Below are 21151 nucleotides of genomic sequence, written 5' to 3'. Positions count from 1 at the left end.
CGAAGGCTCTGAAATAAAACCATAAAACAGAGGGCGTGAGAACTATTGAATAATAGTTCCCAGTAGGCAATTACTGGCTTCAGTGAAATGCACCACTAGGCCCAAACTAAAAAGGGCTCAGTAAGCAGATATAAACAAAAACGATATGTACGACAAGTAAATAAGCATGAATATTTGCTACCACATAATATCTCTACTTAGCATGATTTAGCATAAGTAGGAAAAGCTATTATCATAAGAATGTACCCAAGCATCGCTAGTATGATGTCCATGAGTCAAATAGTAAAGATGCCATTGTTTACTATTCTAATCAATTCCATATGGCATGATGAATGCTCAAAATCAAATCTAAAGAGACCCGCCCGAAGGCTGTCTAGCCCTGAGACCCACATGTTGGCTGTCTGGCCGGTGCCGAGCCTAATAGCCCCGTGGTAGTCAACATCCCCACTCTAGGAATGAGCCTTTCCCACGGCAATCTACTTCGGCAACTAATCCCGCACGGCAAATATGTATCGCGCTTGCCATCTCCGGAGTGCCGGCTTGTAGGGAGCGACCCTCACAAGCATGTGCGAATGAGCACAATGGCAAGTAACAAAAGATCCGTCCCAAGTACTAAGTCCTCATGTCTAACAACATGTAATATGTCATAACTCTCTCATAGGCCTATCTCTATGTCATCATATCTAAAATATGGAAAGTAGTAGATGCCCATGGCCTATCTCTAAGTCTCAATACAATAGTCTCATAGTTTGCTAGTCCAAGTGCCCCTTTATGACACTTTCATTTACTAAGTCCAAGCTTAAACCAAATGTTCATAAATACATAATTGAGCCACTTTAAACATATAAAGCATGTTTCCAAACGACTAGTGCGAACACTACCCAAATGCATGTAACAATACCCAGAATGCTCTACTATATAGAGTGAAAATTTTCTTATACATAACACATGCATTTTAAGTGTTCTAAAATTCACATAAATTTCATTAAGCATAGATTTGCATTTAAAATGACGTTAGGACGAGTATAGAAAGCACGATGGCTATTTCGCCCCATTTTCATGAAGCCAAACCCACCACAACTCTTGCGCTCCTTCGTTTGCTCCAACGAAGGTGTCCACTAATCTCCTAGCACCATAAAGATGTAGGAACAAGGATTACACAATCGAAACGAACATCGAAAGCTCAAATTCTAACCAACAAGGCATAGAGGCTAAACTCTCACCTAGTGTAGAGAACCCTCTTCAAAGCTCAAACGGAAGCTAAATCCCATACAAGGCAACCTAAACCAAGGTTCTAATCTCATTAGATTAGCCCCCAAAGCCACCAAACAAAAAGCTCCAAAATAAACCCTAAAATCCAAATTTAGGGTTTCATCTCCCAAAATCCACCAAAAATAGGTCTAGAGGGGAGAAACAAGCAACTAACCTTCATGGTAGCTCCAAACCAAGCTCAAAATGCTCTGGGGTTGAAGATTGATCCTCTATCAAGCTCCTAACCCAAGCTCCAAGCCTCCAATGGTGAGCAAAGGGAGAGGAAGATGCTCCAAAGCCTCAAGATCTTGCTCTCCTCCAACTCCTTCTTCTTCTCCTTCTTCTTCTCTTTCTAGAGAGTGTAGAGAGAATGTGAGGGGGAGAAATGAGGGTGAGAGGGAGAGAAAAGGCTCTATAAGCCTTCAAATATAACAAAATCCACCTAGGTTCCTCAAAAAAGTAACCTGTGCACTGCCCGGGTTTGGGCAGTTTTCGGACTGAGGGACTGATCTCCACGACCTGGGATCGGTCTCTCAGCCTGTCCCAAAAATCCAACGTTAGGAAACCGGTCTCTCCCCGCATGGGACCGGTCTCTCCCCGCGTATTCGCGCTCGGGGACCGATCTCACCCGCCAGGGACCGGTTGCCTCAAGTCCTGTCGCAACACTGTTTTGAGGGGACCAGTCTCTCCTATCAAGGACCGGTCCCCGACAGTGAAAACTCTCAGGACAATGCCAAAACTCCAGGAATCGAACTTTTAGGTCGGAATACCTTCTACGACCTTCCACCAAGTGTGGAAAAGTTCGAAATCCAACCAAACACTCGAACCTTGCAATTTGCAAAGGTCCAGTGTGCTACATTCACCCCTCCTACAAAGGAGTTTCGTCCGCGAAACACAAAAGCAAACACATACCTCAAAGCTCCATCTGAAAAAGATGGGGATAGCGCTCCCGCAGCGCGCTCTCTAGCTCCCACGTGGCCTCCCGCTCCCCATGGTTGCTCCAAAGAACCTTCACATACGGAATATCCCGATTCCGCAGTTTCTTCACCTCGTGAGCCAAGATCTTCACGGGTTGCTCCTCGAAGCTCAAATCATCCCGTAACTCCATAGGTATACCATCCAACACATGAGTCGGGTCAAAAACGTACTTCCGAAGGATCGATACATGAAAGACGTTATGCACGCCTGATAGGTTCAGTGGTAAAGCAAGTCGATACGCTACCGGACCTACACGTTCCAAGATCTCATACGGTCCAATAAACCTAGGGCTCAACTTACCACAAATTTCAAATCTCTTGATCCATCTAGTTGGCGAGACCTTCAAGATAACATTGTCTCCAACTTGGAACTCCAAGTTTCGCCTCCGTCGATCGGCGTAGCTCCTCTGTCTACTCTGCACCGTCAAAAGTCGCTCTCGAGCAATTCGAACCTTATCCTCTGCTTCCTGGAGCACATCAGGGCCTAAAGCCAGTTTCTCGCCTACTTCACTCCAATGAAGTGGCGATCTACACTTCCGTCCATAAAGTGCTTCAAATGGCGCCATCTTGATGCTTGCTTGATAACTGTTGTTATAAGCAAACTTTGCCATAGGTAGATGCTGCGACCATCCTCCCTGGAAGTCTATCACACATGCCCGAAGCATATCCTCTAAAGTCTGTATGGTGCGCTCCGACTGCCCATCACTCTGAAGGTGGAAAGCAATGCTGAAGTCCAATCGGGTGCCCAAAGCGTCCTGTAGACTCTTCCAAAAGTGAAACACAAACCGAGTGTCTCGATCTGATACTATCGATGTAGGCACTCCATGAAGGCGCACAATCTCATCAAGGTACATTTGTGCGAGCTTCTCTCCGGTCCAAGTAGTATGAATAGGTATGAAGTGCGCCGACTTCGTCAACCTATCCACGATCACCCAAATAGCGTCATGCCCGGCCTGAGAGCGGGACAATCCAGTCATGAAATCCATGGTGATATTCTCCCACTTCTACACGGGAATAGGCAAACTCTGAAGTTTTCCCGCGGGTAATCGGTGCTCAGCCTTTACTTGTTGGCAAGTTAGACAACGAGCTACAAACTCGCCAATGTCCTTTTTCATCCCGGGCCACCAATAGAGCAACTTTAAATCCTTGTACATCTTGGTGCCTCCCGGATGTATAGCATAAGGTGCTCGGTGCGCTTCTTAAAGAATATCCTTTTTAATTCCCGAATCTGCCGGTACACAAATCCGTCCACGGAAATGCATCAATCCTTGATCATCCACAAGGAAATTGCCGGTGCAACCATCAACCATTTTAACTTTAATCTTTTGCAATTCCACATTGGAAGCTTGTTTCTCTTTAATTCTATCCAAGAGTGTAGGTTGCACTACCAAGGTCATCAACCTCAAAGGCGTGTCAGGAGTCACCACCTCCAACCCCAACCGCTTCAGCTGCTAGATCAACTGCGGTTGAGTAACAACATGCATCGCTAAGTTTTTCGTTGATTTCCTACTTCGCGCATCCGCCACCACATTAGCCTTGCCCGGGTGGTAAAGAATAGTCAAATCATAATCCTTGAGTAGCTCCAACCATCTGCGCTGTCTCAAGTTCAACTCCTTCTGAGTGAATAGGTATTTGAGGCTCTTGTGATCCGTGTATACTTACACCGCTCGCCATACAAGTAGTGGCGCCATAACGTAAATGCGAAGACTACGGCCGCCAACTCCAAATCGTGCGTAGGGTAATTCTTTTCATATTCCTTCAGTTGGCGAGAAGCATACGCAATCACTTTGCCGTCCTGCATCAAAACACAGCCCAATCCATTATGTGAAGCATCACTATAAACTACATACCCTGCTCCAGCAACAGGTAGGGTCAGGATCGGGGCGGTTATCAATCGGTGCTTCAACTCTTGGAAGCTTTTCTCACACGCATCATTCCAGATGAACTTGACACCTTTATGCGTGAGCCTCGTGAGGGGAGTAGATAGCTTAGCAAACCCCTCGACAAACCTCCGGTAGTAACCGGCCAGTCCAAGGAAACTCCGAATCTCCGTAACGCTCGTGGGTCTCGACCAATTCTTGATAGCCTTAATTTTCTTAGGATCCGCAGCTATACCCGATCCCGATATCAAATGTCCAAGGAAGGCTACCTCTCGAAGCCAAAATTCACATTTCTTCAACTTGGCATAAAGCTCCTTTTTCCAAAGTATTTGAAGTACAAGCTTCAAATGCTCCTCGTGATCCGCATCGCTTCAGGGAATAAACCAAAAAGTCGTCGATGAACACCACGACGAACCTGTCTAGATAAGACTTGAAAACACAGTTCATCAGATCCATAAAAGCTGCCGGGGCATTAGTGAGCCCGAACGGCATCACTGTGAACTCATAATGTCCATACCGTGTTCTAAAAGCCGTCTTAGATACATCTTCGGGTTTGATCTTCAATTGGTGGTATGCCGACTGCAAGTCTATCTTGGAATACATACACGATCCCTGAAGCTGATCAAACAAGTCGTCGATCCTCGGTAATGGATACTTATTCTTGATCGTGACTTTATTGAGTTCACGATAATCCACACATAGGCGAAGACGAATAGAGCTGGCGCTCTCCATGGCGAGACGCTCGGTCGAATGAAGCTCTAGTCCAACAGATCCTGTAGCTGTGCCCTTAGATCCTTTAGCTCCGTCGGTGCCATCTTATAGGGTGCCTTTGAGATTGAAGTAGTCCCAGGGACGAGATCTACCACAAACTCGATCTCCCTATCGGGTGGCATACCCGGTAGCTCAGCTGGAAACACGTCTTGGTACTCCCGTACTACCGAGATATCCTCAATCCTAGGGGTGTCATCCTCGCCCCTCAACACAACACTAGCCAAGTAGGCAACACATCCTCGGCTGATCAGCTGCCTAGCTCGAGACGAGCTGATCGACATCGCAAAAAGCAAACTTTGCCATCCTCTAAATACAATCTCAGTCTGCCCCGGTTCTCTAAAAGTAACCGTGCGATTCTTGCAATCGATGGTGACGTAGTACTTGGTTAGCCAATCCATATCCAAGATCACATCGAAATTCCCTAGCTTGCGCAGAGCTAGCAAATCTACGGGCATGATCCAATCTCCTACCCGAACAGGGCAACTAGGGCAATACTCTCTAATATCCAGAGTGTGGTCGGGTACTACAACATGTCTCGGATGCAACAAGAAAACCAAAGGGATGCCATGCAACTCGGCAAACAGCCGATTTATAAATGAATGCGATGCACTAGTATCAAATAAAGCACGAACTCTAATGCCATCAAGAAAAATGATACCTGCAACCGCATCCTCGGCTGCTGCCGCCTCCTCGGTCTGAGCAGCATACAAACGCCCACTCCGGGCCTATCGAGAACCCTCGCTCTGGCGCTGGACGGATGGCTGCCCAGGCTGATACTGCGCTGATGGAGTCCTGTGGCTGGCGGCTGGTAGAGCCGGTGCCGATGCAGTCGACGGTGCTGATGATGAACCTCTCGGGCACTCAGTCCGAACGTGGCCCTCCTGGCCACACTGGAAACACCTGCCCGCCCACTGTAGACACTGCGGTGGGTAATGAGGACCACCGCAGATCACACACGGGGAAGGCCGGCGACAGTCAAAACCTCCTCGCTGCGCTGCTGAGCCGCGTCCACGCTGCTGGCTCCTAGGATGCTTCGGCGGCCTCTTAGAGTGCGTCTGGCTCGCACCCTCTACCGCAGGCCTCTTGGCCTTACGTTTGTTCATCGCCTCTCGCCGGTCCTGGACATCTGCCGCGCTGTTCTCCACTATGAGCGCGCGATCCACCACCTCCCGCTAGGTTTGGAGGTTAGAGGATTGCACGAACCGGAAAATCAACGGTCGCAACCCTCGCTCGAAAATGCGGGCCTTGTCCTCGTCGTCCCGCACGACGAAAGGCACGCAATGAAGAAGCCGAGAGAACTCCCTCTCGTACTCAGCTACAGCCCGGTCTCCTTGGCGCAAGTTGCGCAAGTCTTGCTCCATCTTTCTCTTGACGCTGGTCGGGAAGTAATGTGCCAAAAGAAGCTCATTGAACGTCTTCCAAGTAATAGCCGCCAAATCAGTGTTGGGGTTCTCCTGGAGATCCAACCACCAGCGGTAGGCCTCGCCGTCCAAATGGTGTGTGGCGAGCCAAACTCGATCTCTCTCATCCATGAAGGTGTCGCAGAAGAGCTTCTCCATATGCATCAAACACTTCTCCACGATCCAGTGGTCGACCTTCTCGCCGTCGAAGATCCGGGGACTGCACCTCCTGAACTCGTTGAGGCGTTCCATCAGTCTGTCCCTTTCCTCAGCAGAAACCGTCACGGGGAAAACTGCCCCCGTCGGTGGCGCCTGAGCCGGTGGTGCCACAATGTCCTCCTCCTAGGGAACAAACACGGGTGCTGCCCGCGAAGAACCGGGTGCGGGTAACGGTGCCCTCGGTGCCACGTCCACAACTGGTGCTGGTGGTGTAGGGGCCTGAGTCTCCCTGGAAGCTGCCGCCTGCTGTAAAAGAAAGTCCTCCAGGCGCTTCATCCGCGCCTTCTGTCAGCGCGCCGCCTCCGTCTGCTGTCGGGCCGCTTCCTCCTGCTGTGTCACTAAGTCGGTGAGAGCCGCAAGCTGGCTCCTCAACTCTCGGACCTCGCCGGATCCGGAGGTAGCGGAGGTATCGACCTCCTCAAGATGTGCCGCATTATCCGCTCCGGCAGATTGGGAGCGAGTGATCGGCATCTCACTACAACATCATAAAAGCGAAAGTTAGTAACCCACGCTATCGTATCCCCGCTCAAGTAGGAAATACCCAAAATCATGTGAAAGTAAGGAAGTGTGCTTCACCACTAACTCTCGATGTTACGTTGTCGGCCGCCAACGTAACCCTCCGCGAAGTCAGGAGCTATACACTTCGATTTAACTCCACTTTCTAGAGTTATCCAAAATACCCAATCACAATACTTTCGCTTACAAGTCAAATAGACCTCGTCTCTCACGAGCCTCTTTCCTATAGTCCAACCGGCCTAAGGTTTGCTAGGTCTACTAAGACTCAACCCTAGGCTCTGATACCAAACTAATCTGTCACGCCCCGGGACCTAGCGAAAGCCCGCCCGGCGCGTGCCCAGACCCGCCGTATGTCTAAAACATACAAGGCGTCTAAAACAAAACGATAAGTAAGACGATAAAAGAGAACATCTAGAAGCATCAGAGCGGAGTATATCTAGAAGCTACAATAAGGGAAGAGAACATAAAAGTAAGTCCACTAAATAAAAACATAAAGTGAATACAATAGGAATCCCAATACTAAAGCTAAACAAGTACATAGGTGGTCTCTCTATACATGGTGCAAAGCTCTTTCTCTCTAATACAATAAAAGAAAGAGTAAACCACCTAAGCTCAAAAGTTGCTCCCCGCTAACTAGCTACGTGACTCCCTTGTCGCGATCCCGTGCCTCCGCCGGTGCTGAAGGCTCTGAAAAGGGGTCAGTAAGCAGATATAAACAAAAACGATATGTACGACAAGTAAATAAGCATGAATATTTGCTACCATATGATATCTCTACTTAGCATGATTTAGCATAAGTAGAAAAAGCTATTCTCATAAGAATGTACCCAAGCATCGCTAGTATGATGTCCATGAGTCAAATAGTAAAGATGTCATTATTTACTATTCTAATCAATTTCATATGGCATGATGAATGCTCAAAATCAAATCTAAAGAGACCCGCCCGAAGGCTGTCTGGCCCTGAGACCCACTCGTAGGCTGTCTGACCGGTGCCGAGTCTAATGGCCCCGTGGTAGTCAACATCCCCACTCTAGGAATGAGCCTTTCCCACGGCAATCCACTTCGGCGCCTAATCCCGCACGGCGAATATGTATCACGATGGCCATCTCCGGAGTGCCGGCTTGTAGGGAGCGACCCTCAAAAGCATGTGCGAATGAGAACAATGACAAGTAACAAAAGATCCGTCTCAAGTACCAAGTCCTCATGTCTAACAACATGGAATATATCACAACTCTCTCATAGGCCTATCTCTATCTCATCATGTCTAAAACATGGAAAGTAGTAGATGTCTAAGGCCTATCTCTAAGTCTCAATACAATAGTCTCATAGTTTGCTAATCCAAGTGCTCCTTTATGACACTTTTATTTACTAAGTCCAAGCTTAAACCAAATGTTCATAAATGCATAATTGAGCCACTTTAAACATATGAAGCATGTTTCCAAACGACTAGTGCGAACACTACTCAAATGCATGTAACAATACCCAGAATGCTCTACTATATAGAGTGAAAATTTTCTTATACATAACACATGCATTTTAAGTGTTCTAAAATTCACATAAATTTCATTTTAAGTGTTCTAAAATTCACATAAATTCATATAACTTCGAAAGGAGAAGTTATATGCTAAGTTGAAGAAATGTGACTTTTGGCTTTCGGAGGTCACATTCTTAGGCCATGTGATTTCGGATGAGGGTATTTAGGTGGATCCGAAGAAAGTAGAGGCAATTAAAGATTGGCCTCACTCGACGAGCGTATCGGAGGTCCGCAGTTTTCTTGGACTTGTGGGCTACAACCGGCGGTTCGTGGAGGGATTCGTCAAAATAACCACTCCGCTAACGTGCCTCACACACAAGGGAGTCAAGTATGTTTGGAGCGACGATTGCGATCGGAGCTTTGAAGAGTTGAAGGAAAGGTTGACGACAACCCCGGTGCTTGCATTGCCGACGCCGGGGGAAAACTTTGTGGTATACAGTGATGCTTCCTATGTTGGTCTCAGGTATGTCTTGATGCAAAACGGCCGAGTTATAGCTTATGCTTCGCGCCAGTTGAAAACTTATGAAGAGAACTACCAGATTCACGACCTTGAGCTAGCGGCGCTTATTTTCCCGCTAAAGTTATGGAGGCACTACTTGTATGGTGAACATTGCGAGATCCACACGGATTACAAAAGTCTTAAATATTTGTTCACCCAAAAGGAGTTGAATATGCGACAGCGGCGGTGGTTGGAGTTGTTGAAAGATTATGATGTCACTATCCTATACCACCCCGGAAAAGTGAACGTCGTGGCCGATGCACTTAGTAGGAAATCGGAGAAAAATTTGGCTTCGGCAATTACACCCCAACCATTATTGTCGGATCGTTGGCGCTAACCATTATTCCCAAAAGCTCGAGCTGTTAGAAATACGCAACCAATTCACTTAAAGCGTACAGAAACAGCGCCCAAGGGTCTCGATTGTAACTCGGCCAACCTGACCTCACGCCACTTCGAACATGACTCGGCCCAACCCAGCCTCACGCCATTTCGAACATGACTCAGCCCACATGGTCTCCCGCCACAGGATAGGATGCTCGGCCATTTAAGCTAACAATTATTACAAAAAGAGATGCAACGGCTTGATTTGGAACTTCTTCTTGGAAAGATCGAAAGGAGAGATTAAAGCGGACTTCTTCTCCAAAAACGTTGACAAAATCATAGGAAGTACTGCATGCACTACCTGTCTACTGCATGCACAACCTGTCTACGATCCTTTTATCCTATACATTTTTTGATCCATTGGTCAAAAACATAATAAAAAGATTGCTAAATTTATCTAAATGGTTTATATATATATTTATATTTAATACGGAAAGACGATTGATAGATGAACAATGAATAGATATGGGGTGCACTTGGCATAATTAAATAATATTTTCCGAGTTGGAGGACCATCGTATTGAATTTGACGTTAGGATAGACAAAAAAAATTGCACGTGTATATGCCCACACCAGGTGTATCTCTAACACCGTACTAATATTTAACTGCAAATTTTTAAAATAAATTTTTAATTCAGTAGGTATAATTTAAAATATTTAAAGTTTTTTTGTATAGAAAAATCATTAATTTTAAAATCTATTAAGTAACTACTCATCAATTTGCTCTGACAATCATAGTAACAGACAGAAATATTTTATGATTTAAGGAATATAGGTATAAATACAAAATATATTTAAAGTCTCAGTTTAAGGTCCTTTTGGTTGTTTCTGAGACAGTATTTTTAGTACACTGGATTGAATGTGATATTGGGTTGATTACAAAGGCATTGATAGATAATGGGAAAAAATAAAATTTTATTAATATTTGGATGAATTGTTATTGATCAGTTTGGCATATGTAACTAATTAGTACAAGCGGGTAGGCGATGATTTTTCATAGTTGAGAAGGAAAGATGAAATAATGTATAAACAAATTTTATACACTTTATATCCTAAAACGACACTATAAAAGTTAAAACCCTATATAAATTTTTTATATAGTATAAAATCATATCTATTAAATTATATTTTAATTAGGTTGGGCCTATGATATTTACTTACTAGTTGCAGTTAATTTTATTTTATAGTTGAGCAGTTGGTTGGGAGGGGACACATGGCACCCAATTATTTTTTGATGTCAACTCACCTTTAATATAGTGAGTAAAGAACTAAGTATATATAAGAATATAATGGGTAAAATATATTCTTATTCTTATATAGTAAGTAAGAACTAATTTTACCCATTATATTTTACACATGGCACCCAATTATTTTATAGTAAGTATATCTATAACCTCTATTAATTCCCCTAATCTTTTGTACACGTGGCATGTTTTAGCTTAATTTTGGATATATATGGGGCCTACCTATCATTGTTTCAGTTTTGCCTTAAACGATTTTTTTCCGGTTTTTTTTATCTAAAAAAGATCGGAACCTATTCTAAGAGTTGAACCCAACCGGAATCCCTTCTCAAAATTGAACCGGCTCTCTTCTTCATTCCCGTCGCTTCGACAACCAGGGTTCCTGCTCTACGGATGGAAAATTAAAGAAGGTGCGTTGTCGATCCTTCTTCACTCCCGCCGTTTCCAATAATGCCGATTCATTCCGTCGGTTGATTCCCTCTCCAGACGAAAAAATGATACCGATTCAATATCGTTTCGTCTCCTGTGCCGCATCGGATATTTAAACCTGTTGATTCCGAAGGGTTGTTCTATACTTCTTTCCATACCTCTTAATGGTCATCTACAATCTTTTGTTGTTCATCCTACTACATCTACGCTTCCATGCATATCTCCTGTGAGTTTTAAATGCTTTTTTTTTTTTTCCTATTTTAGTTTGCCTAATACTAAATTTTTTTTAATAAAATACTAAATACTGTTTGATTTTGTATCAAGATGCCTCTAAGAAGATTTTCAAAATTCCAAAATCTGTTCCAAGTGCTCTCTATTAATCCTCCTGCAGCCCTGCATGTGGTAGCTTCCATTAATTGGATCTTCGTCGGTTAGTTAGTAGTTGTTAATTTGTTTTATTAATTTGATAGTATTTGTTGATTTGTTTATCAATTTGATTACTTAGATTTAACTACCTTATTTCTTTATAAAAAAAAAACGTCCAGATCTGAATCGGCAAGCTCCCAGATCATAAGTCTTCTATTGTATGCATGTGTGTGTTATAAATTTTTTGTGTTGAGTCCATCATCTGCTGATCTAAACAAAATATAAAAAATGAGTGAATTGCAACACAATTGATGATCTAATTATTGGATTGTTTTATTATTTTGATTAGTCTACTATGTACTTTTTCTTTAGTTAAAAAAAAAATTCCTCTTCGACTTGAAAATTTGTTACCTTATTATTTTTTTCATGTATGTCTGGCTCTGAATTTGAAAGCTTTTCGATATGTAGAACTTCTAAAAATTGAAAAAAATGATATTTTTCAGTTGTTGTGCTTTCCTTGGCCTCTGCGTATAAGTAATTTTTGAATTGTAGGCTTTCCTGTTCATTGTTCTTCTACATAATATATATACTTATTTTGATTTACTTATGTAATACATATGTTTGTTATAGATATAAAACAAAAAATGAATGTAATTAATTCCTGGATTTACTAGAATTCAACATTTTTAAACTGACCTAAATATGTAACAAATTAGTAAATCAAAATAAGTATATATATTATGTAGAAGAACAATGAACAGGAAAGCCTACAATTCAAAAATTACTTATACGCAGAGGCCAAGGAAAGCACANATAGATATAAAACAAAAAATGAATGTAATTAATTCCTGGATTTACTAGAATTCAACATTTTTAAACTGACCTAAATATGTAACAAATTAGTAAATATGACACATACATATCTAATTTTGATCCTATTAGTTAGAACTTATTTTTCCCGATAGAGGTGCTATGATGTTGCATTATTGAAGAATTTTGAGTAGTGAACTCTAACCTTAGGTGAAAGCTTCAAAATTTTAGTTAATAGCATGAAAATTGCGTCCTTTTACCAAATTTAGGACAAGGGATTTTGTCTAACACTGCCAAGGATCCAATGGCCAATTTTGCACATATATTGATGTATAGGTCTTAAGGTATAGTCGATTTATGGAGGCTATTACATGCTGGGGTTCGCCGTCTACAAATTCGAATGAGTCTGAGGAGGATCCGGCCCGGGTTGCTGTTGGAACATTATGCAAACAGCTTGATTTCGAAATTAGAGATGCTAATTATGATGAAAGAAAAAAAGATAGAAGAATTGTATGATCGTATTTCTCGAAAGTACGAAAATCTACGTAGTGAATGTGACATGCTTAACATAGAACATGGCGTTCTTAAGAGGTTCTGCAATTCTTTAATGGATGAAAAAAATCAAATTCTTGCTAACTAGAATTAAGTGAAGACATGCTTTGACATGTTTTGTAGCCTACTTTATAAATCCAGCACTATTCCAATGAACGTGCACCAACAATTGAAAAATGTGTAGCCATAAATGAACCTCACAAATCGACGGCTGGTTCTATGCATTCGAAAAGATTGGCTTCTCCAGATTCCACTCTGCACTCATCACCTATATATCTCCAATCACAAATCTGAGGTAGAGTCATAGCTATTACCAAAATCTTTTCATTAGCTTTTATGTTATTCTTATTGTGGTGAGGATTTGTAGACTCACAACTATTATTATCAATCGACAGAGGTGCTATGATGTTGCATTATTTAAGGATTTTGAGCAGTGATCTCAAATCTCAGGCGAAATCTAAAAATTATAGTTAACAGTATGAAAATTGTGTCATTTTACCAAATTTAGGCCGATAAGGATTTTGTCTAACGATGTCATTTAAATGTAGAATTTATTTGCTATTTCAGGACGGGAGTTTTCTCTTTATTCAACTTTAAGCCTTGAGCTCTAATAAATAAATTTGGTCCACGAATGAGATGTTTGGATAGATGATTTTACTAATTAGAGATCAAACGCCGTGATTCTACCATGTTAATGAATTTAACAAGTTGTTGATGCAATAACAAAATTCAGTTCTAAGCAGTCAAGACTTTAATTTTCAGCCAACAGAGTAAACGCTTTAATCTATTGGCTTAGATTCACTTTAGTAATTGATTTGGTCAAAGTATTATAGTAATCAATGTTAACGTAATCTTAAGCAAGAAGCGATGCAAGTTAGAATTGCACAGGTCTAAGATTTTAATATAATGATTCCATAGTTGCATTTTTGACTTTATAGATGAGAGGCTAAAGAAGATCACATGCTGACAATATAATATTTAGTTTTAGCTCTATAAGTAGGTTGTGAACGAAATATAGACACTATAAACAAAAGCCGAAAAAAAAAAGTGGAATTATCAATTTAAATGATACTTTTGAGTTTTATTAAATATCTCAAGTCATTTGTATTGTTAATATTTGTTTTTTCAGTCTACTTTTTTTTTATCCTATGCATTGTGATATTAGATTACTAATTAAGTTCTTACTTTTCTTTCCTACTATCTCTTATCGTTCTGAATAATGAAACAGTTCGACATGTAGGAAAAAACTCATGAATTTCATGCATATGATATTGGTGGAGGCATGTCTTTTAATTTATCCATGCTTTATTTAGTGGTTTTTATTGTTATTATTATTTTGCCTAAACTATTGGGAACCTATGCCGCCTCTGTTACTCCAATTATTGATGCTGTCTCTATTACTGTAATTATTGATATATCTATTAAAGTTCACCGTTCTCTTATTGGATAACTTAGTATCTGTGAAGTGTCTTCAAGTTTATCTGTTTATTACTATTTCTGGTAATATCAATTCAATTACTCTTTCTTTAATTTTCCTGAGCTAACTAAACACTTTTGATTAGTCTTCTAGAATTTATTTTTCTTGCGAAAATACCTCCTCTATTTTTGATTTTTTTTTAAATTCATGATTTTCTTGAATTTGTTTTTCTTTTCTGCAGGAGATGAGACATGGAGGAGTAGCTTCTCAAAGAGGGAGGCATACACACACACGAAAAAGAAAAACAGATAGAGAACAATGCCATTTCTCAACTCTCACAGCTTCATAATTGGACAACCTCAATACTGGCTATAAACTGATCATTTTCTTTTTCCTAATCCCTTTTGGATTGTCCTTTCTCTTTGATCGTTTATTCTCCTTTTCCAATACCATATTGATTTTCATACCTTAAAGTGATGATTCTGGAAGAAACCAGGCTGGGATATGTGAGGAAAGATCTATCTAAACGTTGTAAAGCCACAATCACTATAGACTTTGGAGTATAGGTAAATATCAACTAAGTAGCAAAAGTTGTTTTTCCTTTTTTGTTGGTATTATACTCTATTAAGGAGTAACATGTAAGAGGGTTAGCTAATTATTGCACAAATTGATTCGCTTCGTATAAATATTGACCGATATTAAGAGAATAATATGAAATGCAATAAATATTCTATATTTATTGGTTGAATTGCTCATTTTTATTTCTCTTTGTAACTAAGAAAAACGTGTTTCTTCTTGTAGAACGCAGCGGAAGTATTCGTTCGTACCTTTTTCGGAAGCGATTCGCGCAACAACGCGATGAGCCCGGATCGTTTAGATTGATTCACGTGTCCTCGGATCGTCCTTGAATGTCTTCTCACGCTCCACGAACTCGCGGTGGATCGAACTACAAACGAGCGCGATCGCAAATCCACCGTGCAAGTCCCTCTAGAATAATAGGTCAATGGAGGATGTGGTTTCTCTCTATTATTTTCTTATTCTCTCTTTTTCGTTCTTTCCATGTACATCGTTTCATGTGGGATCGCCCGTCTATTTATAAGGAATTCCAAAATCCTAATAGCGTTAGAGATAAGGCCAAATCGGTTATTATTTGTTATCCTAATATGATTAGATTTATCTCTAATTAGCTTTCCAATTTGAAAGCGAGATTAATCCTAATCCAATTAGATAACATAATATCCGTCGGATCGAACCCGCTTATGGGCGTNATAGCGTTAGAGATAAGGCCAAATCGGTTATTATTTGTTATCCTAATATGATTAGATTTATCTCTAATTAGCTTTCCAATTTGAAAGCGAGATTAATCCTAATCCAATTAGATAACATAATATCCGTCGGATCGAACCCGCTTATGGGCGTACCCGATTCGATTTAACCGAATGCCAACACTTCTCTTTTGCTTCTTTAAATTGATTTGTTTCCCAACTACTAATCGAATCACATGTGTAGGTTTTACATTTTTTTCATATATTTGTACATATAAAATATATAATATTAATTGTTATAATACCTCCCTACTACATCGCATAAAATAATCAAATTATTCTTTATTGTGAGATTATTTTCTAACTGGCATGGGATAATAATTATTTATTTCAAACAAAAAAGGTGGAAATAAATGTCTTTTTAGCCGAATGGCAATGATCGTTTGGTATGCTTTAAAATTCAGGGTAGCTACGTAATTAGTAAATAATTTAGTGGTGCTTAATTTTTTGATCATGAATGTATAATAATGATGCCGAATACATTGTTTGAGACAACTACGGTTGCATGATAGGTGGGAAATATGCTGGCAATCGAGAAGGTAGAGATGACGTCGCCATAGAATATAGCGGTGCACCTCCTTCTGCCGCACTAATGTCTACTTATGAAAAGTTAAGGTTTATAACTCACCCTCATATGATGTTACTTTCTTTATAGTTTATTGGTGAAGATATCTTAGTCTTTTATTGAAGTGACATAATTTAATTGGAGGAGAATACATCAATTTCCCTAAATGTTTGCTTGGTTGTATATCGACATCTAAACTAAAAAAAAATAAAGGAATTATATTAGCTGCCGATCCCTCAATTATGTTAATTATCATTAACAATCTTCAATCGACTTGAATAGCCTTCTTTTTTTGAATGCTCATATAATTTAAGAAGTATTCGAGATGTGTGTCTGTCATCTAACTAAAGATTGTTCTAAAATAAAAAAAAAGAAAACTATCATCTCACTAAAGATTGTTCCCAAAAAAAAATTAAGAAAAGCCGAAATTAAGGATTAAATAGTCAATTGAAACAAACTAATGTTTCATGGGACTCTCATAACTTAATTTGATTCTAGAAATTTCATGGGACTCTCATAACTTAATTTGATTCAATTTCTAGATTTTGCAGGGACAAACTCCTTTTTCTTTCTCACATGTTTGGCCATAAATCTGGAGATCTTTTTAAAAGCAATTTGTCTTCAAGTTGGCCGCTGTATTAGTTACAATTAACCTTCAGGTTTGTCGTTTCTGGATAATTTCTGTGGTTATATGTTTTGCATCCTCCGGCCTACAGTTTTTTCTTTTTACTGTATATGGCTCTATATACTTTGGTGTTGAAACTACCGGTGGTGCTTTTGCTGTGGTTTGTGTTTACTTCTAACTTGCCGTTGGCCATATTTTCTATCTGTCAGTGCTTAAGATCATAAATTTTCCAACATTTATCCTAAAGAAAAAATTCCAACGTTTAATTAATTTTTCTCATATTTCATTTTGCTCCCTTATTTATTGGTTGTTTGTTGCTTGGGCATGGAACTGTTTTTTTTCCCTCTAACATCTAACGATTCGATACCAAATTAGTAGTTAAACTTGATATTATTATTATTTTTTCTAGCCAAATATATATCAAATAATACATATTGTTAAGCATAGATGCAAATGTCAAAATTAATGAACTAGCAATGCCAATTAAGTTTCTTATATTTTTCATTTGTAAATTCTATAGTGATGATGGTAGAAAAATATTATTAATCTTTTCTAATGTTACATCAATGAGTTTTATGATTTAGTTTAGATATTCTCCTGAAAAAAACGTAAAAACTATTACTTTATTTTTATTATTTAATTTTAAATTATTCAACATCGAGATTAAAAGAAAATTCTTAAATGCATTAATACACATAGATAAGAATAGTTATAGATAGTAGAGGGGTTTGTTTTCTCCAATAATCATGTATTGTAAATTATTTTGAGATACAAATTTTGATTTTGAATTTGGGGTTTTTTTGGTTTGGTTTGGTTTATTTTGTTTCATCTATTCCGTTTCATCTTTTATAAGTAATATAAAATATTGCCAAGTTTTTACATCCATTAATAAATAAGAATTTTTTAAAAATTGAAAAATAGAAGTATATACACTCCCATTATATATATATATATATATATATATATATATATATATTCGTATGAATATAGACTCCTTTATATTTATGACAATGATTCTCTACGCTTGAGTGGGTGATTAATTAAATAATATGATTTATCGGATGAAAATATTCAAAGGGGTAGATTTAGTAGCCCAAAACTTATTAGTATAAAAATATCTATACTTATAAGAGTATAGTGGCCGAACTACATACATAATTGTGTGTAACTATGCAGCTTCGGTTCGGTTTAGTTGGTTTAGAAGTTTAAAAAACCAATATAACTAAACCAAAAAAACTTTATTTGGTTCGGTTCGGTTAGATTTTTGGTTGGAATCCAAATTGTAAATACTCCTAATTGAACTGAAAAATATTAATCAGGAAGCCATAGTGATTAATTGTAAAAAAAATTTCCGCCGCATTGCGCGGGTCCCTTAACTAGTATATTGATATAGATTAGGTTAGTATTCCCCGTCCATGCATTAATTCTCGATAATCTTTTTACACTCAACCAACAAACCGAAAAAACAAAAAAAAATAAATCCGAAAGTAGAAATAGAACAATTAATATCGAAAGTGATACTTTATTTATTCCATTAGTTCTTTGCAGTCTATCCGATCTGCACAGAGTTTTATTAAACAACCATTATCGGAAGAAGTCAATGCTTATTTCTTTCCTGGATAGAGGGAGGAAATACTCCACCATTATTCTTCACTCTAGTGATTCTCAAACCCTGTCAAATCATTAGAGAAGGTCCACAAGGAGAGAGAGAGAGAGAGAGAGAGAGAGAGAGAGAGAGAAAAGTTAGTGTTGAAAAGAAAAAAAAAATACATTACATTAATTAGATTTCATGTAAAATTGTTCAAATATAGCGACAAGGGGAAATAAATTTTCATAGAAAAACGAAGTAATTATGTTTATTCATGTTTGGTTCGATATATATATATATATATATATATATATAGAACAACACTGTCTATACATCCAAAGAAAGAAGAATATAAATCTTACACGTCTAAAAGTGAATATAAATCTTATACCCTTTTATTCAAGGACTAATAATTTTGTGATGTCTTGTCAACTTTTTCTAATATTAAAAAAAATAGGAAAGGTTATGAAACCTAGGATAGGATGAGAAATGTAAAATTTACACTCTCCTTTTTTAAGGTGTAACACTAGCATTTTCTTTAAAATTAATGGGTAAAATATATAGAGACCCTCTAAACTTTACCACTTTTGTAAACAAGTGTTTAAACTTTCAATTTTAGTAATTAGATTTCTTCAACTTTTTCTAATAATTCAACAAACCCCTCGTCTTGGATGAAGTTGTAAATTACTATTTTGTTCGATATTGCGCTTATATCTGATAAAACATTGAAACAAAAAAATATATCTATTTTTCATATTCTAATTAAGAAACAAAAAAATAACAGAAATCAAAATTAGACTCACCATATTATTCAATTCTCAAATTTAATTATTAAAAATGAAAGAGAAAAAAAATAAAATTTTTTTATACTGTGAAGTCTTATAAGATTATGTGTAAGATATGTGTTCAGAACGATTGTATAATTAGTAATTACACTAAAGAAGAGAGACGTATATATTAAACTATTTGGTAAAACTTAGAGAATCTAATTATCAAATTTGGAAGTTCATGTACATATTTATTTAAAGAGTTTAAGTTCAAAGGATCTCCAAATATTTTTCCTCAAAATTAATTAAGGTGGCATGATTGTTTTGACTTTAAGAAAACAAAACGAAGCGAGTGTGACTAGGCAAGCAAGAGAGATCTCTGTGTTTGTAGTCCCCAATTTCTGTTTTACATATATAGAAAAAATAACACTCAGAAAATGAAAAGACACATATATATGTTTTCTCAAGATGCTTAAAAAGACTCTCAACCACACACTCGTAAAAGTGTTTTCTCAATCTGAAATTCTTTTTTAGCGTAGTTCATATGCAAACCATAAAACAAATGTTTGCCTTAAAAGCCCTAGCTAGCTAAAACTACCAGAAAATTATATTTTAATACCTTTAATAATGGAACATACATAAAGCTAAATTAAATGGAAGAGAATTAAATATTATTAGAAGTCCATCGGAATCCGATCGATCTCATGTACCATACGACGCGAACGAACGGCTGGTTGTTTCTTTTTAATGTTTAATTAAGCTGTTAGATTAATTAAGAGAAAAGAACACGCGGGTGGCTAGCCTCTGATAGATATATATATATATATATATATATATATATATATAGCGATCGATTGAGGAGGACTTACAGCTAGAATGTTTTTTTTGAGAGATAAAGGACTTACAGATTGTAGTCGATGTCAATCTTGCCGGCGGCGGTATTGGCGATGATTGCGAAGGCTTGCTCAGAAAGGTCGAAGGTAGCCTGGCAGCCCGGCGGAGGGCAGTAGTCGACGATCTTCACCGTCACGCTCTGGCCCGTGCACGGCTGCGGCACGCCCTGGTTGGTCGCGCCGGTGCACGTGATGGTGTACATCTGCCCGCACGCCGCTCCGTTGTTCCAGATGCTCTCGCTCGCCGCCGCGATCATCGTCCCCTCATCCTGGTACCCATAGCACGCCGAGGCTGCACACGCGCGCGCATGCATGCATGCATATTAATTTACACATACATGTACATACATCGATCGATCGTCCGTCTTATCAAAAAGAAAAAGAAAACATATGCATGCATATATACGTGTGTAGACGGTGTAGTAGGTCGCTGTGCCAGGCGTCGCCGCGACGAGCGACGCTAGGCCTAGTAATGTTGCCACCGTCAGCACTACCAAGCTCTTCTTCGCCATCTTCGCTCTATGTTGCGAAAATTTTATCTAAATTTAGCGAACTTAATTTACACAAGAATTAATTTGGCACGGCGAAACCAAGATGGTTTGGTCGCTCTTTATAGCAAGGAGAGTTGTGGAAAAATTTGCACCGTAAGGTGACTTTGATCAACTTTTTAAATTTGGATAAGCGATTCCTAGAAACCTAACTGGTGGAAGAAAAAAAAAAGGGAAAATGTCCTCAGCCGCCATCAGTTTTTCTCATTCTAAGCATAATTTTCTTTGAAGACTCCTAGCTAACTCTTCGAGGACCTTCTTCTTTCAGTTAGAATTCTTCCTAATTAACGTAATATTTACAATCCTAAAACATCCTGCGCGCAGGAGAAAGCAAAAATTAATACTATTGAACGTACGGTTCAAACCTAGTAATTTTAGAGCATCAGATTAATTTTATTGGTGAGAAAAGTCCTTGAGTAAACTTGTTATAGTGCCTAATCCAATATTTCTTCAAAAAACTATATTCTATTGATAATTGATAGCGCTAGCTATATTCTGCAATAAGCTCTGAAGAGGTCCGTAGCCTTAGTTTGAAAATATGTCGTCCAATTACTACGTGGTATAAGACATAGGGTAACTGCGTGTGTCACTCACACT

The 21151-nt window shown here is 39.1% G+C and overlaps 1 protein-coding gene and 1 long non-coding RNA gene across 7 annotated transcripts; one reads left to right on the top strand and one right to left on the bottom strand.

Annotated features, from left to right (window-relative positions):
• Positions 10968-17028, top strand: LOC109724803. Of its 6 annotated transcripts, XR_002220090.1 has the most exons (4): positions 10976-11324; positions 14485-14809; positions 16081-16183; positions 16676-17028. It is a non-coding gene; the product is annotated as an uncharacterized LOC109724803 (long non-coding RNA). The 6 variants fall into 6 exon arrangements; XR_002220089.1 differs by lacking the exons at positions 16081-16183; positions 16676-17028 and having other exon boundaries at positions 10968-11079; positions 11156-11324; positions 14485-14982; XR_002220088.1 differs by having other exon boundaries at positions 16081-17028.
• LOC109726175 (EG45-like domain containing protein) lies at positions 18237-20603 on the bottom strand. Its single transcript, XM_020255629.1, has 3 exons — positions 20413-20603; positions 20019-20298; positions 18237-18430 (listed from the first exon to the last, which is right to left on the bottom strand). The coding sequence occupies exons 1-3, from the start codon at positions 20516-20518 to the stop codon at positions 18424-18426; spliced, it is 393 nt and encodes a 130-aa protein (XP_020111218.1). The 5' UTR covers positions 20519-20603; the 3' UTR covers positions 18237-18423.

Source organism: Ananas comosus, linkage group 2 (genome assembly GCF_001540865.1).
Source record: "Ananas comosus cultivar F153 linkage group 2, ASM154086v1, whole genome shotgun sequence".
NCBI lineage: Eukaryota > Viridiplantae > Streptophyta > Magnoliopsida > Poales > Bromeliaceae > Ananas > Ananas comosus.
This window is presented reverse-complemented; position numbering and strand designations above follow the sequence as displayed.